General features: G+C 43.0%; 1 protein-coding gene across 1 annotated transcript in view; it reads right to left on the bottom strand.

Annotated features, from left to right (window-relative positions):
• The window catches only part of LOC126198570 (acetylcholine receptor subunit alpha-L1), a 580,573-nt gene that overhangs the window by 80,016 nt on the left and 473,710 nt on the right, over positions 1–26,847 (bottom strand). Inside the window, exon 5 of the mRNA XM_049935001.1 lies at positions 9,523–9,679. Within this exon, the coding sequence (XP_049790958.1) occupies positions 9,523–9,679 (157 nt within the window). The remainder of the gene's footprint in view (positions 1–9,522; positions 9,680–26,847) is intronic.

Here is a 26,847-nt window from a genome sequence, read left to right as displayed (position 1 = left end):
TTGTCCTCTTATTCACGCAAGTGTTAATACTGTACTCCCGCCTTATCACGTCATAGGAGAATCGTGCCCAGATTTGTCGAATGGTTTTAAGGTCCCTAGTGGTTCCATCGTGTACATATCAGCAAATATCGCGGTCGCACTGCACTACAAAGCCATGCGATCGCGTTCAATGAGGATGCAGCCCCACAATGCTCTTAGGGAACGGTTTAAATGTCTGACGGTATCAGCAGTGTCGAAAGTCGTGAAGAACATCTATGTGTTGCTCATAGCTCTGTGCACTTTCTTTTCAGCCATTAAATATGTGCGATTCAACACCATAGGGGGAGGGGTGGTTTCTTTGACGCTCTTTATGTTACCCCCTGAGTCCTTTTTGTGTCTATTCGGAGCGGCGGTGTGTCTGAAATGTCTTCCTAAGGCACCCATAAGGAAAGCAGGTGACTCGAACGCTGGGTGATGCGGTTCTGACCTCGACAGCAGGCGAATCAAAAGAGGGTGAAAGGTGGGCCACAGGGGGGGGGGGGGGGGGGTTAGCGACCACCTCCCCATCGTCTGACACATCCACGGTGACGGTTGGCGGAATGGTGGTGTAATTTGATGCCAATTTGACGTCATTAACCTCACATTAGCTTTCAAGCTGTCGCCTTTTTAAGCTTGTGTCGCCTCCATACTGTTCGAAAAGTCGCCGAACCCGAGGGTGACGTCGCAGTGGGCCACGCTTTTGCACCGTTACAGATGGAGGTTGTAGGCAACTTTGAGCCGAATTTACAACTTGTGCGTTGCAATGGAAGGCAATTATGAGGTTTCGAAAAACTGATCGTTTCATTCTGTTGCACAGTATGTACTGTACGTGACGACGCGCTTTCAGGAATTGACTCGTGCACAATTCTGGCGACATCTCAGCTTTCGCCTACAGATAAGTGCAGGAAAGCACGTGAATTTTAAATGATACAGATCTCACTACCACGTAGACCTGCCGATTATTTTATTGTTCAACTCCTCACGCACATCCTTGCTTATACAGTAGTGGGTAGATGTAACTGATCGTCTCTGACAACTGCTCGACACAAGGACGGACGAATCATTGAAAATTCACAATTATGATACAGGTATGGATGACCCTCTACATTATTCAGCAACATCCTGAAGCGGTCCAGGATGGAGGCTTCTTCAACAGGCTGACTAACGATTTGTTTGCTGTTTCAGCAAGTAATTCCATAGCTTATAGGTTGCAGAGCAAGTAAATTATTTCACCTTCTGCATATCAAATCACGTACATGCAGCACGTCAACAGTAGTTCACCATCATCTTCATTAAGGTGACCAATCTTCGATGCCACCTCACATTTTTTTAAACTGAAAAACTATTTAAATTTTGGGATTGGTAAATGAGTAGTAAAATTCACCTTGAAGTGAGCCACAATTTTCCCTTATTTGTCAAGAACATAAACACACCTAAGAAAGGAAGGTTGCTTATAAGAATACCGCAATCATGCGCTGCCATGAGGTGTAATCGGTGAAAATAATAGCATCGACGCAGGAACGCTAAAATGCTAGATGGGACGCCAAATTAGCGCCACAACACAGTGGCGAAAATCTTAGTCTGTCGATAGTGGTGGATATGTCAGTAAACGAAGGAGAAAGATATGGGCGTGCTGTAGAGGTACTGGGATATTTAACAATTTAAACTGAATACTGATGGCATAAGATGGGCATGACTGTCGACGAAGAGAATTCTCGAACAGGTTTTGATTTTATCAAAGCGATGCAAAGACTAAAGTAATGTGGTGCTACCAACGGTAACGTTCTATGACAAAAATTGTTGCTGGAAACGATTTGGGAATAATAAATAATTTCTCAACAGGAATTATTTTATGTCAATTATTTTATTTACTCTCTTGCCGATGAACCAATGCCAAGAAAATATCGACCCACTCAAACAGATGTCAGCATCATCTTCGAGGTAACATAGAGAAAATTTGCTCATGTGCAGAAGAACACTTCTTAAAAGTAGAAGATACATCAGTCCACTGTTTCGAGATATAGACACAGGGATTACGGTAATGAAAATTAAAGTTTGCGTGAAGTTGGTCCACTCAATAACAACCCAAGTTACAGCTTGTTGTCATGTACTGGCACAAAACAATGTGTCCATCTGCGAAATATAGCACCTCCCTATGACCTCATATCATAAGTATTACTATCTGTAGCCGTCACAATACGCTTCCTTGTTGTGCACCTCAAGTTACCTTTACATTTTTGATTTTGTTACGAGTGACCTGTTGGGTTCCACATGCAAGGCAGTCCGAAACCTATCTCAAACTAGTTAGATGCTCGGTAGGCGCTCGTTTCATACGCAAAATGAAAATTTGGAACCTAATCGATCGCTTTCCTGAAGTGAAGGCACATGGCGTCAAGCTGTGCGCCTTTGTCTATGGTACTGCGGATCTCATGGAAGAGAAGACGTGATTATTTTTGCAAGATTTCTCCAAAAACGTCACACTAATGTGAGGGTAATTAGTGTTCTATAAATCCCCAACAGGCTGACATTAGCGGTGTAGGCCTATAACTTTCTGCACGAGTCCTACGGCCCTTGTTGGAAACGGGAATGACCTGCGTTCTTTTACGGTTTCAGTTGCTAGGTACCGTTCATTGCCCCACGGTGTATGAGAAAATCAATTTATCCAGTGTGCAAACGGCAATTAAAGTGATCTTGTAAACACTGTAAGATGCCAAAATTTTTAAACTCGAAAGATACTGATAACGAAAGGCGCCCATTTTTCAGGTAGTCATCCATAACTGATTGCTAACATAAACTATACTGACTGGTACTTCAAGATAAAAATGGAACTCCTAAACAGTGCGAACGCGTGAAAACGTCCTGCGATAAAGGGAACAGCTTATTTCCTTGCTTGTGACTCAAAAATCGTGTCAGGCACAGTACAGATCTGCACATTTCAACGTTAGTTCGGTGAAAATTTCTGCTTGTTCTTTAGTTATGCACGCTGGTTGAAATGTCATTTCAGCATTCACTCCTGTAAGTCCTTTTCTCTTTAAGATCTTTTGCTTACGTTGTCTGCTTGTATGTGGTATTGTATATGATATTTGCGTAAACTGTTTTTAGTTTTTTAAAGAGTTGTTGAGTATGGAAAAAACCTTCAATTAGAAATGGTTATCAGTTAGGGTAAAGGATAAAGGTGAAGGGCCTGGAAGTGATTAATTAAGTAGCAGAAATCTGTCCGTCTGCACCTGCCTACGTTCGCCATTAGACTAAGAAACCGAATTTTATAACTTGCGTAACGCATTACTTTAATGTTATGTATAACTCTGCTATGTACCACTACTTTAACTACAAGAGAAAGTAAAATTATTCCAAGCGGCAATACTGTTTTTACGAGGGCTGTTCGGAAAGTAAGATCGGTGGGGTGCGAAATGGAAATCGCAATGAAAAACCGATGAAATATTGCACAGGTATGTTGGGCAGTGTCTTTAGTACGCCCGTCGATGTCTTCATGTCGCTCTTTTTAATTCTGAGCGCACAGTGAGCACGTAAAGATGCGACGAACAATCGTGTCTCCCGCTAAGAACGAGGGCCCAGAGAGAGATTTTGCCTGACGTCATGCAGCCCACATATCATAACTGTCATCCGTTTCTTTCTGCATGATAATTCTCGGCCGCACTCTGAAGATGCTCCTGCACCGTTGTCGATGGCAAGTGTTTGTTGATCCGCAATAGAGCCCGTAATTGACTCTCTCTGAGTTTGATGTGTGCTCACATGAACAGCTAGCTATGAAGACAGCATTCTGCACAGACAACGAGCTGTAGACCAGCGTAGAGAACTGGCACGAAGCACAGGCGGCTTGCTTCTATGACGAAGGTATTGTAAAGTTGGTACAACGCTACGACAAATGTCTAAATCAAAGTGGCGACTTTGTAGAAAAGTAGCTGGCAGGTGTAGCTAAGTGTTCCAAATAAAACATTTTTTGATTTTCACAGTGGTTTCCAATCTGCGACCGATCGGACCTTACTTTCTGAATAGGCCTCGTACTAATTAAAAAGAAGGGCCAATATATATACATAGAGTGACCCAGAACTCCAGCGACAAACTTTCAGTGGCTCTGCACAGATGTGTTCTGTGTACATCCGTACAAGTGACGTGTGACCTCCGGCGGCTGGTTACAGAGTATTACGGCAGCTGTGAATTACTCCGTTTGTTACAACAATTATCTCTGCTTCTGTGGAAATACCTTCACAACAGTGGAAAACCGTATAATATGCAATAATCAAGCCGGCCGAAGTGGCCGTGCGGTTAAAGGCGCTGCAGTCTGGAACCGCAAGACCGCTACGGTCGCAGGTTCGAATCCTGCCTCGGGCATGGATGTTTGTGATGTCCTTAGGTTAGTTAGGTTTAACTAGTTCTAAGTTCCAGGGGACTAATGACCTCAGCAGTTGAGTCCCATAGTGCTCAGAGCCATTTTTTTGCAATAATCAAAACATACAACAATAAAGACAGAGTGATGTAAACAGTCGTCTGATACAAACGTGCTGCGATGTTGTTCTCATCGCGAAGGTAAAGGGCAGCGTAGCGTTATTGCACCGCCGTTCCCGTGCATTCAGTGAACCTGGACACGACGTGCATATCTGCCAAATCTTCCTCATCAAACCTATCCGTAGAACTTCTGTGTACCACTGTTAATGAAAAACTGATACTTCTGGAAAACAAGCCCAAGAGAAAATCGAGCAGGACAAAATGCAAGCTTAACGGCAAAAAGTAAAGTGGTCGCTACCGTTGGCAACAGGACGTACCCGTATCGAAGAAGTTTTTTTCCTGAAAAAGATGCACAGCACATACCGTCGACACCTGCACTTTCTGCATTATTTTAAGTGCAGTACAGACAGAAAGCTAACTGGGGCATCGAACACAAAAATTTTGCCTACTCTGTAACGAGTAGCCGGAGACTGTGGGCCCCTCACATTGAAATACTCATAAGGTGTCCCTGAACAATTTCTGGTAACTCGTCGATTGGAGTCCTGTATCTCCCTGTATATTCAGAGGACGGAATTGTTTCAACGTGTATCTCTGAGAGCTACCTACCCACTGACGGTCCGTGGTAGAACATTTTCAAAACAGTCAGAGTCTAAATCTAAAGTCCCAGTTATCTTTCTTATACTGGGACCTTATTTAATAAGGAAAGGCATAAAAATGGGAAATGAAGAGCAATTACAGGATCTGTTGGATGCAACGAAAATTCTAATGAGTACACAATATGGATTGAGAGTAAATCGAAGAAAGACGAAAGTAATGAGAGGTAGGAGACATGAGAATAGCGAGAGACTTAGAATTGCTGGTCACGAAGTGGACGAAACTATGGAATTCTGCTACCTTGGGAGCAAAATAACCCATGACGAACGAAGCAAGTGGGACGTAAAAGCAAACTAGCACAGGCAAAAAGGACGTTCCTGGCCAAGGGAAGTCAGCTAGTGCCCAACATAGGCGTAAGTTTAAAACACAAATGTCTTAAAATGTAAGAATCACGGACGATGGGAAAATCTGATCAGAGGAGAATCAAAGCGTTAGAGATGTAGTCCTATACAAAAACGTTGAAAATCGCAGGGGCTAATAAGATAAGGAATGAGAAAGTTGTCTTAAGTATCGGAAAACTTTGGCAAGAAGTAAAGACAGGATTATAGGACACATGCTAAAGTATCAGAGATTAAGCTCCATAGCACTAGAAGTAAGTGAAGATGGTAAAAACTGTAGGGGAAATCAGTGATTCGGCAAATAACTGAGGTCGTCGGTTGCTAGTGCTAATTTGAAATGAAGGTGTCAGTGCGAGAGAGGAATTCGTGGCGGGCTGCATCAAACCAGTCATTAGACGGATCATACGCGCGCGCACACACACACACACACACACATAAACACAAGTAAACGAAAAATCTCTTAATAGTTTCCTGAGGATTTTTATCTTAGGCTCGTTACCGTAGTTTTTCACCTGTGACCTTTAGAACTGGAAGAAATAAATTATTACTGACCTTACCACTCGTGACTGAATCACTTTTAAGTCAATTCAAGCTTCACTTTCAAGAATGAAAGGCGCCACAAATTTTGGAGTTTGATTTGTTCAAATAATGTTTGAAGCGATTCTACGTGGTCGAAAGGAGGAGCAAAGATTTTTAAATTGGATATTTTTTATTGTACACCACAAAAACAAAATACATTACTCCTCTTCCATCTGAGGTAGCGATGCTGCGATGCGGTTTAATAGCACTGAATCTTCGTATTGCCAGTAACTGGCAGAACTAACCAAACGCCCTCTAGAACTGTCTCTTATTATGTGACCGTGTGGCGTGATTCTTATGGCGTCAGACAAGTTCAGTGTCAGAACTACATAGTCTTTATGAATCAAAAATGTATCTATACAAATATATAGGGTGAATTACATAAACTGTGCACCGTAAATACTGCGGGAATGGAAAGTGCTCTTGATGTGAGGTTCTCACGGAATAGACTGATAGTGGGGGGGCTCATATTGTTAGCCACTCAATTAATTGTCATAATACTTAGAAAGTGTAGCTTTTGTGTAAACATATATTTTCTAAGTGGAGAGACGCTACTGACACTGACAAACTAAAAGTACTGTAAATTAGTATGTCAGCGGTAATTGTTGCAAGATTCTACTGCGAGTCGTTAACGAGATGTATTTTGGATAGTTCCCACAGCGACACCTGTAAAATATTTGTGGTAGCACACAGTAAATAAAAAAAACAGTGCTCACACTCGTTATTTCGTGGATTCTGACCAGTGACTAGACAACTGACCATCACAGGCTGTGTTCAGAATGACCAAAGGCAGCAGCAAGACACGCTTCCTGTCTGGTACGGAGCGACTGCTCACACGTGCTAGCATTTCACCGGAGATATTCGAGCAGGCTGAAGTAATGGGTCTTGCGTATCACCGAGTGCAGTTGGTAAGTCCTTGCTGACAACGTCTTTCAGCAGTCTCCCCAGAAAAAAGGTGTATTGCATATTAGTAACAGGTTACATCCGCCTTGGTTTTTTTCATCATGTCAATGTTTGATAATATACTGTAACTGGTTAGAAAATATATTCACGAATTGGCGGCAGGAGAAAATACATATAAACGTACAGAAGTTTGCAAGCTTTCGGAGCCAGTGGCTCCTTCCTATGACAGCAGCGTTGAAGGGGAACGAAGAGGGACGAAGGAAGAGCACTGGCGAGTTTTGGGAAATGGTGAGAGTTCGGGCAGTTCGTCCAGAACACCGGGTTAGGGCAGACTTTCCGGAGAAGATGAGAACGAATGACTGATCGTTGGAGACTTCAATGGACGGGACTTGAATCGTGCACCAGTTAATAAGTGCGGAGAGGTAAGTGCACTGCATGTGATAGTGGGGGGGGGGGGGAGGGGAGGGGTAGGGGAAGGCGGAAAAAAATAGAAAGATCAAAAAATAATGGGCACAGAAAACAAAAAAGGCAACGAAAATGGAGTAGTTACTGCGATAAAGTGCTGAGACCGAAGAAATTAACGTAAATTACGGCCAGATGGGTACCGTGAAGCAAGGAAATGTTGCAACGCAAGTTTCCATCTGCTGAGTTCTGAAGAACTGGTGTCCATCTACTGCGTTCTAAAGAACTGGTGTCTTGGGACAGAATCCAGATGGCACGCGTGGTTAAACAGCCACTGAGGTCACGACTGACACGTTATAGAGCTTTTTCTGCGATGGGGTACTCTGTGTTGCCAGTATACGCCCTCTGGCTGCGCCCATTCGCCCTAACTGAGAACAGGATGGTAGACATACCAATGTAGAAAGCCGAACGACTGGTACACGACGTGTATCGTTTCAGTGATGTCTCCGCTATTGATAGTGTATTTTTTGCCAGTTACATGGCTGGTATAGGACGTGGTAGGAAGGTGCATAGGGCAAGTGGCACAGAAGAGGACGGTCCCACGGGGTATGAGCGACAGGGTCGGGAAACGGGTGCAAAAAGGACACAGGGTCTGACAAGGATATTGCAGAGATAGCGAGGGCGACGGAAACCTGTTCTAGGTATGGTGGGCAAAATGCTGAACAAAACTGATCTCAGGGCATGAATCTGTCGAACAAAACTGATCTCAGGGCATGAATGTACCAAGTCATAGCATTGTCCCTGATTAATACTTGTTCATTCAACATCAGAATAATACTGAGTGACAATAGTGTACTCATAAGTTGCTTTTGTAGGGACCAGCATTGGATGTGATTGTCTGTGTAATCTGCTTTTGAGCTAGGATAGCGGGGTAATTACGTCTAGGGAAGACTGATGTGAGAACCACTCGTCATGAGTAGATTTTTTTTCTACCCAGTCACATAATGCTTAGCCGCGCGGGATTAGTCGAGCGGTCTGGGGCGCTGCAGTCATGGACTGTGCGGCTGATCCCGGCGGAGGTTCGAGTCCTCCCTCGGGCATTGGTATGTGTGTTTGTCCTTAGAATAATTTAGGTTAAGTAGTGTGTAAGCTTAGGGACTGATGACCTTAGAAGTTAAATCCCATAAGATTTCACACACATCTGAACATTTTTTGAACATAATGCTTAAAGTAATTAATCTTCTTTTTGAAGCAACAAATTATCTTTGTCGAGGTGTTTCGACCTTGTACGTACTTGATTTACTTCAGAGTTCTTTTCAGAGAATGTGTTGAAAAGGAAGTTGCCGAGAGCCAGTGAATAAACTGAGCTTACTGACATGATTCAAATGGCTCTCATGAGCACTATGGGACTTAACATCTGAGGTCATCAGTCCCCTAGAACTTAGAACTACTTAACTACTTAAACCTAACTAACCTAAATACATCACACTCATCCATGTCTCAGGCAGGACCCGAACCTACGACCGCAGCGGCCGCGCGGCTCCAGACTGAAGAGCCTAGAACCGCTCGGCCACCCGACAGGCCCCAGAGCTCCCACATCAGGCTTTGCAGCAGTGGTATGTGGAAGCTATCACCCACAAGAGCTGTTAGGTCACTGGGAGTAAGACGTTGTTCTAGCTAACTTTACAAATTAGTATTCTGTGGATGATTTCTAAAAGAGAAATCAACTAAGAAAACCATGAATGAGACCAACAAAGCTGCCAAAGTAAACCAAGCAAAATGTGCGATATGGAAAGAGAATAATTTCAAACAATTGTATATAGTAGCCGAAAATGTCGGTAGTGTTACATCAGGGCCAACAGTTATTACGTGAAAATTTTGGATATGACGAACAGAGAATCTCTTTTGTGAAGTAACCCATCAGGAATAGATCGACTGGTCGCAAACGACCCTTGAATTACGAGAAGGGCGGAGGATGCAACAGAGTTATGCTACAGTGTATGTTTGTTGATCACAGTCATCAGTTTAACCCCGCAGCTAATCAACGCATTCTGTCTTAGTGCACTAAAGATCAGGAAATCTACTTCAATTCCTTCCATCAGAAGTTCCTCATCCCCGAACAGCACAGGCTTTTGTACAGTATTGCTCTGAGTTTACTCACCTGGGTAGGGTTCGGCGCAGCAGGGGTAGTACTTCTCGTGGCGCTCTGCGGGCACGCCCAGGATGTCCCATTCGACGCTGGGGTAGTACTCGCGCAGGTCGATGCCCACCTTCACCTTGTTGTCGTCGTACTTCTGGTTTATGTGCTTCAGGTCGATCTGCGGAAGGGCAGAGAGGATTAACACGCAAGTGTACTACTTACAGACCAATGGGGAGGGGAGGGGTTCATTGTGTCCACTACAACAAAATCCAAAAATAAACAGATTTAGTTACTTTTTTTTACTAATAACATCATTTTAGTTAGGCATTGATACATAAACAGGGTCCAGATAACATCCTTTAGGACAATATTAGCAATAACAATGCATTTTCTGTAATGAATATGCAGAGAGAGATGGACAGAGAGATGGGTACCATAACAAAAATATTTTGTGTCATGTTAGTGGTAATGTACTGGCTTTCCACTATTAAAGCCATGTGCATTTATGAAATCTTACTCATTATTGATTCACATATATTATTTTTATCGCAATAATTCTTTTTAAGTACAGTGGAGTGCTAGGATTCTACGTGTCAGTCGAAATTACGAGTACGTTAATAACGATGGACATAGAGTTTCCTGTACTCAATATATGAGACTTATAGTAGTGTTGGGTATGCTAAGAATATTACAGGGTTTATTTTGTTTGGATATCGAAATAGTAATTACGTGTCTTCGTTCCACATGGCAGTGCTGTCTGGTTGAAAAAGGGGTCGCCCAAGCGTAAGTGCTAGTTTTTTAAAGGTTCGAACATGGCTGCGTGGTCAGCGACCATTTACAAAGTAAAATTAAAGGAATAACAGCCCTCGGTCGCAAAAAAGGAGTCAGCGCTTACAATCAAAAAGTTTTATGCTCTTTAATTTTGTATTTATGTTATAGGCCAGTTTGAGTGTTTTACTTCTGGTGAAGGCACTCATAGTAGTGCCTAAACCTAGGTCAAAAGACATTTTTGTGACCGAGGGCTGTTATTGCTTTAATTTAGCTTTGTAATTGCTAGTATTAGAACCATGATGCTTGTGGGAGGAGAGGGAGTTTGTTGTGTTGAAGAGCACTGAAGGGGAGGGGAGTGATTGGCACTTAAACTGTTAGCAACGCTTATATGCAAGGGCGTCAGCGAGCTACAACGGGTTTACTATGGTGGAAAGCTCCCTCCCAGAATACCATATCTGCACAGCAGTGCCTTTCGCATCAGCCACCATGCTGGAGATGATTACACTTATGATTGTGAATCTTCTCTCGGCCATTGCTAGTGTGGTGCTCACGGATGTGCCCCACAAGTCAGAATTCGATGTGTTGGCTGTCCTGCAGATGACATGCTTTTAGTGGATGATGTTTCAGCTACTGGTCAACTCTCTAGCTGCATATTTTGTAGTGCTCTGTTACACACATAGTATCTTTGGTTGAAAACATCAGAATATTTGTATGATGTCACACGATCTAGTAATATAGCCGTGGTTTAGTAGGCTGATATCTTCAGCTGTGTGGTATCTCTTACATGCACAATATCTTTGGTTGAACTTGGCTACAGTAATTTGCTATGACGTCATTAACATGACATGAGGTCATTATTTCTGCTAGTGAGTTCGCTTCTAAAACACATACTGTGGCATCACATACGCTAGTAAATGAAATGATGGCTTAGCAATGATGAAGTCAGGGTAATGCTACACTGTGATTTGTTGATAGCTTCATAATGTCGACACAACATCAGCAGCAGTGGAGTGGAACTCAAGTAATTGTACAAAATTTTGGAAAAATATGGGCAAAATATTTAACTTAGTATTGAAATACTTAAAATGGGAGGGCTGAGAGTGCTTACTTATCGTTCTGGGTGTGATATATGCTGGTGCGGCGAATGACGAAATATTAAACTGTTATTAAGAAATGGGCCTCAAGTGACGTCACTTAACATAATTTATTGTTATCAAATAGACACAGACTGATCCTCTTCCTATGCTGTCCACCTCCAGAGTGGATCCCTCCCAGTTATAAAAGATGATGATACGGGGAAATAAGAGAGGTTCCCTGATTCTCACTAGCAGAAGTGTGGGTGACAGGGGATGAGGGGAAGGGGAAGAGAGTGTTGGGGTTCCCTTGCTACCTTGATCAATTCCTGGTGGTTGGCCAGGTGGAAGGAGTCGGAGGTGACCTTGGATGTAAGTCTACCAAGTGTGTAGCCTGGTGCCAGATGTTTAATATGTCACTAGATGTGATAAGAATGTAATGTTCCGGAACTGGCATTCATAAACTACTCACATTGACTTCATTGAGGGTAATTATGATTTTACTGCTGAGCTAATTTCAATAACAATTCCATCCATCCAGCGCTGCCTTGGTCGTCCACTGGGGATGTTGGTGTTTGGTTTCCCTGCTAGTGCCATCTTCGCCTGTCTTATATGTGGCATACGGGCTACATGGCCCACTCATTGTATTCTTTTGTTCTTTATCTGATGCACTTATCATTTTAGTCAGACGTTCCGTAATATTTTAACTAAACAGCAGAGCTGTATTTGTGCTCGTGTAACACATTTTATCGTAAGCAGTGAGCAAAGAAATGAGATGCAACTGAAATTCAAACACACTCTCGCACTATGCATGTTTCTCTCCATGCACGTTCATCCTCAGAATGGCGCCGCTCTTTCGTATCAGAAAGTCCTAGAATCTCTGCCCTGGAATCCTAGGCAATCACGGGCCAGAGATCCTAATAAGGATTGGCTCTGGACACCTAATGGGATATGGGAACCGTATTTTTCAGCCGTTTCACGTGATCGATGTAACTCCGACGTAGTATGTGTTGCCTAAGTGGCTTTATCCCAATTTCCGCAACATTACAGTTTCCGTATACAGCCACATTCACCTGAAATGACTATCTACTGAAATCACCGTAGGACCAATATTACAATAGCATTTGAACAGTTTTTCGTTATAAGGTCCACATTCATTTCTTATCCCAGTTCTCAGTTCCCCCTTGACCCATACATCAAATCCACGTCGTCGTAACTGACACGGTGTGCGGTATTTTCCATCCGTCATGTGCAGTCGTCTTATGGGATGCGACGTTGAGCGCTGGTGATGTAGATGCCAGGTCGAACGGGCGGCGCCGATTAGAATCAATGCACGGGGGATCCGCATGCTACACGCTATCACGGCCACCTGTGCTAATTGACGTGGCCGTCGAGGAAATCTATGCTAACTGTAGCCGGCGTTAGGGGGCGTCATACCGGCGACATATCATCTCTGGATACCGCGCAGTACGTGTCTGTTGCCATGGGTGCCCGTCTGCCGCAGGTTCGCTTCGCATCCTCCACGGACCCAGGTGTAATTGTCGCTTCCGATAACTGCAGATATCGGCGATCGCCACCGGTTACCTAATGCCTAGTGCTGACGCACAGCGTACCGAGGCACCTTGCGTCACAAGTGCTGTTACATCGCAACTGTGTGCGTTGTGAGAAAAGAAACGTTTACATTTGTACCGTACTGCGGTGGTTTAAAGACAAAAAATACAGAAGAATACCGTGAATGAGTATACTGAGTTGGTGTATAAGTTCGTAGCGTTTTTTCATAAGTTTAATGAATACAACACATGCACGTAACAGAGCTTTCAGCCAGCAATAAAACATTCTCCTTTGCTATTCACAACAGTCTGCCGACGCGAGGGTAAGTTTTAGATTCTGCAACTGCAGGAATCACGCGATTTTGAGCCGGGAAACTTACTTAGCCGTGTTAGGAGAGCATTTTCATCCAGGAAAAAAAAAAAATAGAAATGAGTGTGTAGCATTGTCGGCCGGTAGGCCTCATCCGAGGAAGTTCGGCCGCCAAGTAAGTCTTATTTCTGTCGATGCCACATTGAGCGACTTGCGTGCCGGTGATGAGGATGAAGTGATGATGGGGACAACACAACACCCAGTCCACGAGCGGAGCAAATCTCCAACCCGGCCGGGAATCGAACCCGGGCGCGTTTGTATGGCAGGCAAGCAAGTTACTACCCAGCTAGGCAGGCGCTTCATCCGGAATGGTTATTCGATAGAGAGAGAAAAAGGTGAAAATCTGAGGGCACAAGATCAGATGAGCAAGGTCGATGTGGAATGACTTCCAAACACAACTCGCGCATAGAGTTTTTTGGTCAGGCTAGCATCATGCAGGTGGGTGTTACCTTACAATGGCATCACTTCACGCAGTTTTCTGGTCACTGTTCTTGGATTGAATTCTGCACGAAGTCTCTGTTGTTGACAATAAATTTTAGCAGTGATGGTGACACCTCGTTGAAGCAATTAGTAGTAGTATGTGATACCGTCACTGTTCCACCAGGTACATAACATTACCTTTCGTGGAAGCGCGCAGGTCTCTGTAGGGAGGGGAAGGGAGGGGCGGGAGGTTGCCTCTTTGTTTGGGCTTAACCATTTCTTTCTTTTCCTTGTGTTAGTATAAAGACACAATTTCTCGTCACCAGTAATGACACAGGATACGAATGGTCGTTGTTGTTCACAAGATAACTTATGAAGAACAAGCACAGATGCACATATGGCAATTTGAAGATTTTTTGTAATTTTGGCTTAGAGCATGTGGCACCAATACTCCAAATTTTTGACACCTTCCTCACTGTAAGCAAATATCGGGCGATGGTGGAATGACCGCAGTTCATCACATTTTCCAGTACTCGAGTACACCGATGTGGATTAATGCGTTTAAACGGGTTTCATTAAATCCCGAAGTTCTTCCTGCGTCACTAACTTCTAAACGGTCCTCCTTAAAATGAAAATAGCATTTTATTGTCGTGCTTTGTCCAATGTCATTAGCTTCATTCACGGCGAGAATGTTTCTGGCTGCCTGCTCTGCTGTCAACTCTCTATTGAACTCAAACAGAAGAACATGTCGGAAATGTTCCGATTTCTCCACTGGCCACTCTATTTTCTAGAGTATCAAGAGTGAATCAGAAATAAAGGATAAATAACATACAAAACAAAAACGCTACGAAATTATGCACCAGTCTACTGTGAAAGGTAGGGTGTGAATCAACAAAAAGATGACAATAACGTGGCGCGTGTATTCCCGAAAACTACGCAGAAAAATATGAAATAAGAAAAGCGTATTTTTAAAATGTAAACTACGCTTGCGAATACCATTTCCTCGGAGTGAGTGCCGCTGATTTCATTGATCTATCATAGCCACAATCCCAGTTACGAATTTCTTCAGTGTCTTAACTTCTTCATTTGGTGAGATGACAACTATCAATCAGGTAAACAGTTAAACTGTGTAATATTCAATGCATTAAAGACGAGTGGCATATTTTAGATTAGGTAAGACATGTACTTAAATTCAACAAAATGTGAAATGAAAAGGAAACAGCTAAAATACATATTTTTCGAGAACACATTTAGACAAGATCCGGACGTTAACAAGTAAGAGAACCATTATAAATGCAGCATCTGCATGAATAGTATCTCCAGGAACTTCTTTTTGCACTGCAATGCTTTGAAACATGGGCACCAGAACTTTGGGCAGAGAAACACGCCGTGATAATGTCTATAGGATTGTTCTTGATTGATTCATGGAAAAGATACTTTACTATTAGACACCGTCGTCAATAGTAGAAAAATAAAAAGCCGATTGTAGGTGCTCATCACAAACTGGTAGAGGCAGTAACTTTATTATACAAAAATTTTTGCAACATATTTACGTACTGTAACGTGAAAGTGCGAAAATACTGAACCCCGGAATGTAATGTACGGCAGATCTTATCCTGACACAGGAAGCAGTTATGTCACCACAGGAGCTGGCGTTAACTTACTTGTTGGGTTTTTATTTTCCACTTGGATCCATTTCAAGACATAACTGTTCTTCGACAGTTTTGGTACACTTCATGTACCTCTTCTGAATATTTTATGTATAGGCATTCTTTTCTTTTAGCAGACAGTTAATGATTCCATGCGTTTACGTCTTATTATATTTCAGGTATTGGAAGGAATTATTAGCAATGTCTTTTTTTCGATATCTGTTTATTTTCTTTATTGTTTTCGATGTACGATCTAAATATGTTCAATCTGCCGTTCATCCTCGAATTATGCTCAAAGTATATTGTTAACTGAATATTGGTAGAACAACATTATAATAAATGAAAAGCGCTAGTTTTCTTTTGTTCTACATTATTACTTTTATTGTGTGAACCGGTTTTCGGCTGACAAGCCATCTGCAGACATTTACTGAGTATTGACACCAAAGAAGTTACATTGCTTATAAGCAACGTTGGAAGAGAAGTTACATACGATTTGCGTATCACTCTCCATGTTTCATACCTCCTGAAGTACCCTTGTCAAGTACTTATTTTATTTTATTTTATTGGTTTGTTTATTCATATAACCAGGCTTTCTGTTCCTGTTTTGGTGGCCGAGCGTTTCTAGGCGCTACAGTCTGGATCCTCGCGGCCGCTGCGGTCGCAGGTTGAATCCTGCCTCGGGCATGGATGTGTGTGATGTCCTCAGGTTAGTTAGGTTTAAGTAGTTCTAAGTCCAAGGGGACTGATGACCTCAGCAGTTAAGTCCCATAATGCTCAGAGCAATTTGAACCATTTGTTCCTGTTTTGTGTTAAAGTTTCTTCCTGATTACCCTTTTTTTATTTGTTGACTGTTCAACTGTTTACTCTTTACATTGCATTACCACCGCACTGTCAAAAATATTATTAACTGTACGTTTCTGCTTCAATCTATACGTGTAACTTCTCATCCAATGTTGCCTTGTACGCCGAAAACCGGTTAAGAAAATAAAAGTAATACTTTTGGAACAAGAGCAAATTACCACTCAAAGTATCTATTGATGTGTGTTTAAAGCATTGGACTCTTATTGGGGTAAACATGGGCTCTACACACGCCCATTGATTCATATTTAGATTTTCTGCCCTTTCCAAAAATCACTTTAGGCGAATACACGAAGACGGCCATCCTTTCCATCACTCTACAGTCTTTAACGTCATCTATGCTAACGCGTTTCTAAACGATTATCCACTAATCTTCCATTTTTCCACTAGAAAGTCTTTTAATGACACATAAACAGGTGTATATCTATTCATTTCTGTTCGGGGGAGTAAGATGGGAATATGAAATACATTACATTTCCAGCTATTAGCTACTAAAACATATGCGTCCCTGGGTGTATGAAACTGTCAATTCTGTACCAAAGCATCAGTTATTCAGTTAGCTATAAAGGGTGCCTCAGAAATGTTGCGACGAACTTCGAGGGGTTGTAGAGGGTGTCTTGAGGAACAAATCGAGGACAGGAGTCTGTGTCGGAAGCTTCATCCACTGACGCTACAGAGCATCGAAGTTGCAGACGTCGTCAGCTGCCACTAGCCCTCCCTTCTAGCAGCAAACGTGACTTCGTACGACAGACCGTAGGTGGAACGACCCGTAGGATTCTTTGTTATTCAGTGATTGCTACTGGTTACCACGATCGCCAGTAGAGAAGATGGAACTAGGTGCAGCGTCTCCTATGAATGCAGCAACAAGCGCCATAGTCTCCACTGGTGACCGAGGCAATCACTACCGATCACGTTAGATTCCGGAAGGGATGGCTAGTGGCCGCTGCCGAAGCATACAACTTCAACGTTCAGTAGCATCGGTGGACGACGTTTGCAGACATGGTTTTCCCATCCTTGATTTTTTCCCTGTTGAGCGATATTTTAATTGCATGTCCTTTTAGGTAACGTTTACAGGTGATGCATGGAATACACTCATGCTGATAAATTAAGGATAATAGAAGAATGTGGTGCCACAAAACATTGCACTACACAAAACTGGCGCTAATAGCATAGGCATATAGGGAACACACACGACACAGATCTGTAAGACCACGGTAATGGTGATAAGTACAGAAAACCATTCCTAAACACGTGTGCTACAAAACGCCACTGTTTCCTGCGCATGTACCCCGACACCATTAAGTGATATGATCACTATGCACACGTACACAGGCAGCACAACGGGTTGGCATACTCTGGATCAGGTGGTCGACCAGCTGCTGGGGTATAGCCTCCCATTCTGGCACCAGTAGCTGTCGGAGCTCCTGACGTGTCTTAGGGGATTGAAGACGTGCAGCGATACGCCGACCGAGAGCATCCCAGACGTGCTCGATGGGATTTAGGTCTGGAGAACAGGCAGGCCACTCCATTCGCCTGATGTCTTCTGTTTCAAGGTACTCCTCCACGATGGCAGTTCGGTGGAGCCGTGCGTTATCATCCATCAGGAGGAAGGTGGGACCCACTGCACCCCTGAAAAGGCGGACATACTGGTGCAAAATGACGTCCCGATACACCTGACCTGTTACAGTTCCTCTGTCAAAGACATGCAGGGGTTTACGTGCACTAACCATAATCCCACCCCGTACCATCAAACCGTGACCTCCATACAGGTCCCTTTCAAGGACATTAAGCGGTTGGTATCAGGTTCCTGGTTCACGCCAGATGAAAACCCGGCGAGAATTACTGTTCAGACTATACCTTGACTCGTCCGTGAACATAACCTGGGACCACTGTTCCAATGACCATGTACTGTGTTCTTGACATCAGGCTTTACGGGCTCTCCTGTGACCAGGGGTCAGTGAAATGCACCTTACGGGTCTACCGGCGAATTAACCATGTCTGTTCAGTCGTCTGTAGACTTTGTGTCTAGAGATAACTGTTCGAGTGTCTGCGGTAAGGTCCCGAGCAAGGCTGCCTGAGTACTCCGTGGCCGTCTGCGGGCAGTGATAGTGAGATATCGGTCTTCTTGTGGTGTTGTACACTGTGGACGTCCCGTAGTGTAGCGCCTGGACAAGTTTCCTGTCTGCTGGAATCGTTGCCATAATCTTGAGATCACACTTTGTGGCACACGGAGGGCCCATGCTTCGACCTGCTGTGTTTGACCACCCTCCAGTCGCCCTAGTATTCTACCCGTGATAAAGTCATCAATATGTGTTCTTCGGGCCATTTATAACACACAATCACCATTAGCACGTCTCAAAATGTCTGGACACTTACTCGCTGCCCTGACTCTGACATGCACCAAAACACCTCTGTGTATGTGGACTGCTGCCAGCGCCACCGTGCGACGACCGCAGGTCAGACACACCGCATGGTCATACCCCGAGGTGATTTAAACCCGCAAACCGCCCACCACAGCGTTGTTTCACCATATATCAGCATTATCCTTAATTTATGAGCATGAGTGTATTGATATATTAAGTTATACAGAATATTCAATGAGTACACCACTCCATAAATTCGATATCACATTGTCACTTAACACAACACTATCTGTTATAAGAATTTTTACACTTACTTACACAATTTTTCCATGGCACAAACTATGAGGCGTAACAGTGCTAAACGACGCAAAACAACGCTGTCTTTGTATGTTGCTTTAGCAGTATAGACAAGGTTGTGGTAAGTAAGTGGATTAAATGTAATTGAGCATTTGTGACAGTTTCTTGACGTCTTCCCTCATTGATTCTCTACATCTGCTTCCTGTCGAATCAGTTACTGCCACTCCGTTTTGTCTGAAGTTGCTCGAGTTTCGTTTGAAAGTTTCTGTTATTATGAGCAACTACGAAACTTCTTCTAATTTAATCGGTATATTTGACTTCCCTGGGAACATGGTTGCTTTCTTTACTGTTGAAACTGCAAGTTCTTATCCAGACGAGTTCCTCATTTTCATTGAGTTCTTAAGTGATCATGCATTAAAAGGTTATAAAGTGAATTGTTTCTACTCCACGTGCTTCGAAAGAGATGCGCCGTTGGTCGAATTACTGGGTCGGGAATTTTATGATCAACCGACATGAGGTGGTATGCAGTCTATAGAGGCACATGCAGATAGTTATAGTGAATAAAAATAGTTATCCGTAGAATAATATCAGGTACAAAAATTCACTAATTATTACTGTACTGAAATTCAGAGGCACACTCACTGAAATGGAGGCGCAGTCATGGATGTTGTAGCAAGTGAAGGATACTAACCGTCAACGTTCACCAGTTTACAGGGTGGGACACGGAATGTGTTACCATTTTGTTTCTGAATATAAACTTTATTGTCAATACAATCTGAAAGGAACATATACTACAGTGAAGAGTCGTCCATGTAGATTTGTTCTAAGTCAGTACACCCTCAATATGTCCACCATTTCGTTTCATAACTTCCTTCAATCGAACAATGTAGTTAGTGATTACCCTACGGCACATGTCTTCCGTAATTTGACTGCAAGCTTGAAGAATAAGTCTTCTGAGCTCCATTAAATTCCACAGCTTCTTGCTACTGCCCTGCCCTTCAACATGCAGTGTTTCATACAAGATGGAGCAAGGCAACATACTGTAAACACTGTATTGGTGTTTTTACACGAGCATTTCGACATGCGGATCATTTCACTCAGGTTTCCAGGTCGCTTCAATGACGGACAAAATTGGCCCCCCAGTAGTCCAGACCTCAATCCATGTGACTTTTTTCTTTGGGTGTACCTAAAGGAAAAAATTTCCCCGAAACGTGCACGTGATTTAATGGAGCTCAGAAGACTTATTCTTCAACCTTGCAGTGAAATTACACAAGGCATGTGCCGTAGGGTAATCACTAACTTCAGTGTTTGTTTGAAGGAAGTTAGGAAACGAAATGGTGGACATATTGAGCATGTGATGAGTTAGAACAAATCTCCATGGACGGCCCTTCATTTTAGTATATGTTCCTTTCAGATTGTAATGACAATATAGTTTATATTCAAAAACAAAATGGTAACACATTTCGTACGCCACCCTATATTAGCAATGAAATCTTGCCCCACCAAGCACCAAGTGATGTCATACGCTCTTTCCCCAACCGTCATTCAAGGTTTTAGATCCCACAGCCCAAATATGTCCATAAGATGAGAGATGGGACGGTCTCACGTGACCGGATCGTTGGTGCAGCACCACTGCGTCGCAAGCTGCGGCCGTGGCTGCCAGTCGATAGATGGCGGTACTTGGTGAGTCATCAGACGGGGACGCTGGGCGAGCTGAATTATACGTGGCTGGAGTGCTAAATTGCTCGCGAATCGCTGATGGAGCCCTTTTAAAAGCATCGAGCTTCGTTAATTGCAGAGGCGAGAACAGAGAGAGACTCCTCCTGCAAACCTGCCCTCTCTTTCCCCATAGCTGCCGATGGATCTCGTGTGATCGAAATAAAAACTTAGTCACCAAGTACAACAAAGAAAAGCGCTTTTAGGAAGTTCACACTTAGACGGCTAATTACTGCCTGATGTTATTGTTCCTAAAAGTTCTAGGCTGTCAGCGGCTTCTAACTATCACGTAAGTTTTTCACATCATTGTCAATGCACATTTTTCCTGTGCAAGTGCGAAAAACTGATGTCCATGTGAAAGTTATTTATCTTGAATTTTTTCATTATATAACAAAACTATCTTTGTTCCGAAAGAAGGTTATTTCATATTTTCTCCTTTGATGGTCCCTCACATCTTTCCATCAACCACTAAAATCAGCTTGCTCAGTTTCTTCCTCTCTGAACTTCTGCCAAATATGTTCCTGGAGCATACAACTCTTTGGCGCAACAGTGCTACGTAATAGTTCGGTTTTATTGGTATTTTGCTTCTTCTGTAAACTCTAAAGGGAAAGCTAGGCTGGTTACGCAGTCATTATCGGAACACGGTAGAGTATCAGAGCGGCGGACTGTTATGGATGTACAAATATGACACACAAAGCTGTCGTAATTTTTATTTTAATACTTCGACGTGGAAAATTCCCTCCTGTAACTCTCACGCATACGTCTTTGACTCTGTAAAACCCAAGTGGGAATCAACGATACCGTTTCGCAACCATTTGCTAGGCCTCAAACGTCCCCCAACTACCCACAAGATTTTATTTTATAACAAATCGAGTACCCGGAATTACTCGGTTATGTATTTAGTCCAGTCTTCTATTAGTCCCTCTACCCCTTCCCCCTCTGTCTGTCCTTTTCTTCCTTCATCCCGTCTCCGTTCATCTCTTCCATCCCCTCTCTCTGTCCACCTCATCCACCACCAGTCTCTGCCCATCTCCTCCTGCCCCTCTCCCTATCCATCTCCTACTCACCATTTCTCTGTCAAACTGCTCCCCCCCCCCACCCTGTCCGCCTACTCCATCTACCTTCACCCCTTTCCTCGTCCCTCTATCTCCTCCGCCCCCTGCTTTTATCCATCTCGTCCTTCTCCTCTCTCTACCCATCTCATCGTCCCTCATCTCCCTCCTCAACTCTTTTTCTTTCCTCCCTCTCTGCACCTCTCTGTCCGCCTCCTCCTGTTCCCTTCCATCCGCCTGTTCATTACCTGCTGTCCTTCTCCCTTCCTCCCACGCCGCTATCCATCTCCACCTTTTCCCTCTCTCTCTCTGTCCCTCTCTCCCTCTTTCTGTCCATCTCCTCCTTATCCCAATTTCCTCTTTCCCACTCACTCTCCGTCCTCCTGCTCTGCCTCTTGCTCCCTTATTCGTCACGCTCACCCCAGTAGGAGGCTGGTGGTTTTATACCCACAGAATTTCTTACCAGTTTGTGAGTAATATGTGTACAAAATTTGACTGAAATCGTTGTAGAGGTTTAGGATGAACGTTTTACCAATGGCTTTACACATGCCAAATATACACTAGTGACCCATAACGTTACGACCACTGACACTGTGACGATGGATGCCTCCTGGTGGCGTTGCGGGCACGTGACACGCTAACAAAACCATGTAAGCGGAGCAGACACGGACGGGGGAACACCCTAGCGGAGATATTGACTGAAAAAGGGGAAATCCATCGAGATAAGCGACATTGACAAAGGGCACACTCTGTGACCAAGTACCTCGAAAACGACGAAGCTGGTCGACCGTCCACATACTACTTTTGTGTGCATCAATAGAAAGATTTGGAAGGACAGTCAAACTACTACTAGGCGCCAAATGTTTGGACGTCCACGATTCTTCACAGAACGTGGAGTTCAGAGGCTTCTCTGCTCTGTAAAGTAGGACAGACGATGATCCGTGGCATCTATGCCGAGAGAGCACAATGCTGGTGCACGGACAAGTGTTTCGGAGTACACCGTTCATCTTACATTGTTGAAATGGAGCTCCACACTATACCACCCCTACGTGTTCACAAACTGACAAAACGACATCGTTGCTAAAGATTGCAGTGTGCACGAGAACATCGAGATTCGATGGTCAGTCAATGGAAACGTATCGGCTCTTCGGGGAATCACACTTTTGCTGCACTATGTCGATGTTCGTCTCCACAAACGCCGCCATCGGTGTGAACTGCGGCTCGAAACATGCAGCCTGCCACGTACGCATGCTGTTGCCAGCAGTATCATGCAATGGGAGACATTCTCCTGCGCTTGAATAGCATCTGTGGTAGTAAACGAAGACAAGCTGTCAGCTGCAAACCACCTGCATCCTTTCATGCTCGCCGTCTTCCCCATCAGTGATGCCATCTTTCAGCAGTATAGTTGTCATTGCCTCGAAGCCAGAACTATGCTACTGTGGTTTGAGGAGCCTCAAAATTCCCCTGAAGTAAATCCTATGGACCCCATCGTGGTCACTATCGGGCGCCATCATTGCATACACAAATCAGATGCCATTTATTTACGCGAATTACATGACCCGTGCACAGACATGTAATGTCACATACCTCCACAAACCTACCATCAAACTATTGGATCCCTGATAGAATCAGTGATGTATTTCGTAGCAAAGACGGACAAACAAGCGTTAAGCAGGCGGTCATAATATTTTGGCTCATCAGTGTATTTCACATACGGTATATTTAAATATTTCACCTGTATTTGTTCACGTATTCCATCTGTATGTATAGCGAATTCTGACCTGTAATTTCATTTTTACGCATCTCAGTGTTTATGACGTTGTATTTCCTGAATTATGGGCTGTTGAGTGATATAATTTTGCAGATACATCCAATGGTAAATGTGGCTGCTGTCTGCGAAATGTGTTGAGAATAGTGTTTGGAGTAGAGAAGAAACAAATTAAAATGTCATTCGTGATGCAACAGTTTTTCACGCATCTCACTGTTTGACGTCATATCTCCTCATAAAGTTCGTAATAGAGAACTAAAAAATTAAAAAGTTACGCTTCATGCATTTTACTGCATCAACAGCAAAAATATAGTAAGCCGTAAGCTTTTTTCCTTTCATAATTTTGTGGTGGTTGTCTTCGAGAAAAAGTTTCGTAATGTTTTGTAATTATATGTGAAGTTAGTTTCAAGTCTACACGTGCTCTCATTCTTAACTACTTAATGACTAATGTAAGCGTACTCGCACGTCGTGGGCTACATTACTTGATCACACTCACACCCACCCCTATGATAGATAGGTTGTTCTTACCCCCACAACAACGATTTACAGTCAGTAAGTGACATGTGTACCAATTGTAGCTAAAATCTGTCTAGTTGTTTAGGAGATGTGGAACATCATTCTTATAATATCTGTGGATACAATACCCACAATCTGTTCACTTAGGGTGAAAGAAGGAGAAAATTCGTTCTCCATTTTAGAACAGCACGAATAGTAATAATAGAACGATACAGAACGGTGAACTAAAATGTAAACATCTGCGTGTCAGTACTGCTAGACATAAACAACTATTTTAATGGCTATGAACGCCTCATGATGAACTGAATTCGGTTTTCTGTTGCATTTTGTTCAACTTACTGGTGTAGCGTTAATTGCAAACGTATATCTTCCATTCCTAGTTTAGATTTCTGAGCTTCGTTTTTTTTTTTTAACCTACGTTAGACGTACTTCCTGTAATTGTATCCAGCTTACCATATCAGCAAAACGGAACATACAGACCTCAAATCACGTAAAAATTTCCATCATTTCCTGCAATAAAAAATTAAGTTCTTACAACAACTGTGACTGAAGTTCTTTGGTATTAAAAGAAAATCGAAAATTAATAAAACTGTAGCCATCATTTGTTCTCCCACTCAAGCAAAGTACAAAGTTTACTTTATGCATTGGAATGTTACACAGAGTTCAAAAATGCTGATCACAGGAAGCGTATGCTACACCCAGCATTGCAAACGCTAATAAAATTCCAGCTACCGCTTACGAGTATAATTACTAGCACTTTCCTTACTCTTCTTCGATTTTATAGCCTGCTTCCTTTCGTTGCACGCTGTCTTGCGCGCACACACACACACACACACACACACACACACACACACACACACAAACACAAACAGAGAGAGAGAGACAGAAACAGACAGAGAGAGAGAGAGAGAGAGAGAGAGACGGAGAGCGAGAGAGATGTGGTGCCGTCTCTGCACCAGCTAAAGACATTACGCTTCTCCTTCTGTACGATACGTCATCTGTTGTTGCTTCTCAGAGGAGAAATAATTGCGACTTCACCTCACACGCACTTCGTGCCTCTAATTACCCTTGAACTGTGATTGATCAACCTACAAAAATCATTACAGTCGAAGAATAAAATGCGGAAATAGCCGCTTTCAGTGTTTCCTTTCAACGGCTGTCTGTGTTCATGAAGGCTGGGATCGTCATGTGTACTGCCAATAGAATTATTTTATTCTTATAACAGAAAAAAGGAAAAGCTATGAAGAGGGATTAGTTATCACTTTATACAAGCAATTTTGTAAACAAAACTCAGTACAAGTCTGCAGAAAGTCTATGAAGGCAAAAATGAAATGGCGTGAAGTGCAAGAACAGTTAATACAACGTTAACCTATCTATAGCTACATTTACATCTACATCCATACTGTATGAAGTGTATGGCAAAGGCTGCTTTCCATTGTACCAGTTATTAGGGCTTCTTCCCATTACATTCACACACGGAGTGCGATAAGGATGTTTACATGGCACTGTGCGCGATGGAAGTTAGCTGGTTCCAACGATCGATGGTGGGATAAATACTTACTAGGTTGCAGTATACTCCTAGGTTCACGATTTAAAGATGGTTGTTTAAACTATGTAAATAGGCTTTCTCGCGATAGTTTGCAAATATCTCCCAGTGTCTGCCACTTAAGTTTCTTAAGCATCTCTGTGACACTGTCCAACAGGTCAAAAGAAGCCAGTGACCTTTCGTACTGCCCTTCTGAGTATAGGTTCAGCATCCACCGTTAGTGATGAGGACAAAGATGTGGAAAACAAGTAGAAAAAATTACAAAGGAATCAATGACTTTGAAAGTAAACTTTGTCAACCGATCTCAGTAAAAGCCCTAAGAGACTTTGATCGTATGCAAAATCAATAAGTGGGTCAAAATAATCTGTTCGTTCACTCAGTGACCATATTGGCACCGAAACGGAAGATGACAGAGAAAAGGCTGAAATACTGAATTCGGTCTTCCAGTGTTTCACTGCGGAAGATCGTAACACGGTCCCTCCTTTCAATCGTCGTACGAAGGTCAAAATGGCAGGTATTCAGATAACCGACCGCGGAACAGAAAAACAACTACAGTCGCTTAGTAGTCGAAATGTATCATGACTCGATGACATACATATGAGATTCTACAAAGATTATGCGAAAGAACTTGTTCCCCTTCTAGCAGTAATTTATTGTAGATCGCTTGATCAACGAAGGATACCTAGCGACTGCAAGAACGCGCAGGTCGTACCCGATTTTAAGAAGGACCGTAGGACACTTATACAAATATGTCGTTGACGTCAATCTGTTATAGAATTATGGAACATTGTTCGCGCTCAAGAATTATAACGTTCTTAGAGAAGGAAAACATCCTCTATAAAAATCAACATGGATTTCGCGAACAGAGATCCTGCGAAACTCAGCTCGCTCTGTTCCTCCATCAGATCCAAAGTGCGGCTGACAATGGCGCACAAGTTGATGCCGTGTTCCTTGAGTTCAAGAAGGCATTTGACGAAAAAACATGATCTTTGAGTATCGGAGCAGATTTGTGACTGGATTCAAGACTTCCTTGCAGTCAGAACTCAACACGTCGCTCTTAACGGAACAAAATCGACAGATGTAAACGTAACTGCCGGTGTACCTCAAGTAAGTGTTATGGGACCGTTACTGTTTACAGTATATGTAAATGATCTAGTAAAAAGCGTCGGATGCTCTCTTAGGCTGTTCGCAGATGATGGAGTTGTCTATAACTAAGTATCAATGGCAGAAGATAGTAACGATTTGCAGAATGACCTCCAGAGAATTGAGGAATGGTGGAGGCTGTGGCAGTTGATCCTGAACGTAAATAAATGCTCATTCATAGAAAAAGAAATCCACTACTACACAGTTACACTATTGATGACAAACAGCTGGAGACAGCATTTGCCGTAAAATAT

This window comes from Schistocerca nitens, chromosome 8 (assembly GCF_023898315.1).
Source record: "Schistocerca nitens isolate TAMUIC-IGC-003100 chromosome 8, iqSchNite1.1, whole genome shotgun sequence".
NCBI classification, from domain to species: domain Eukaryota; kingdom Metazoa; phylum Arthropoda; class Insecta; order Orthoptera; family Acrididae; genus Schistocerca; species Schistocerca nitens.
Note: the sequence above shows the minus strand (reverse complement) of the source record. Positions and strands in the feature narration are given on the sequence as shown.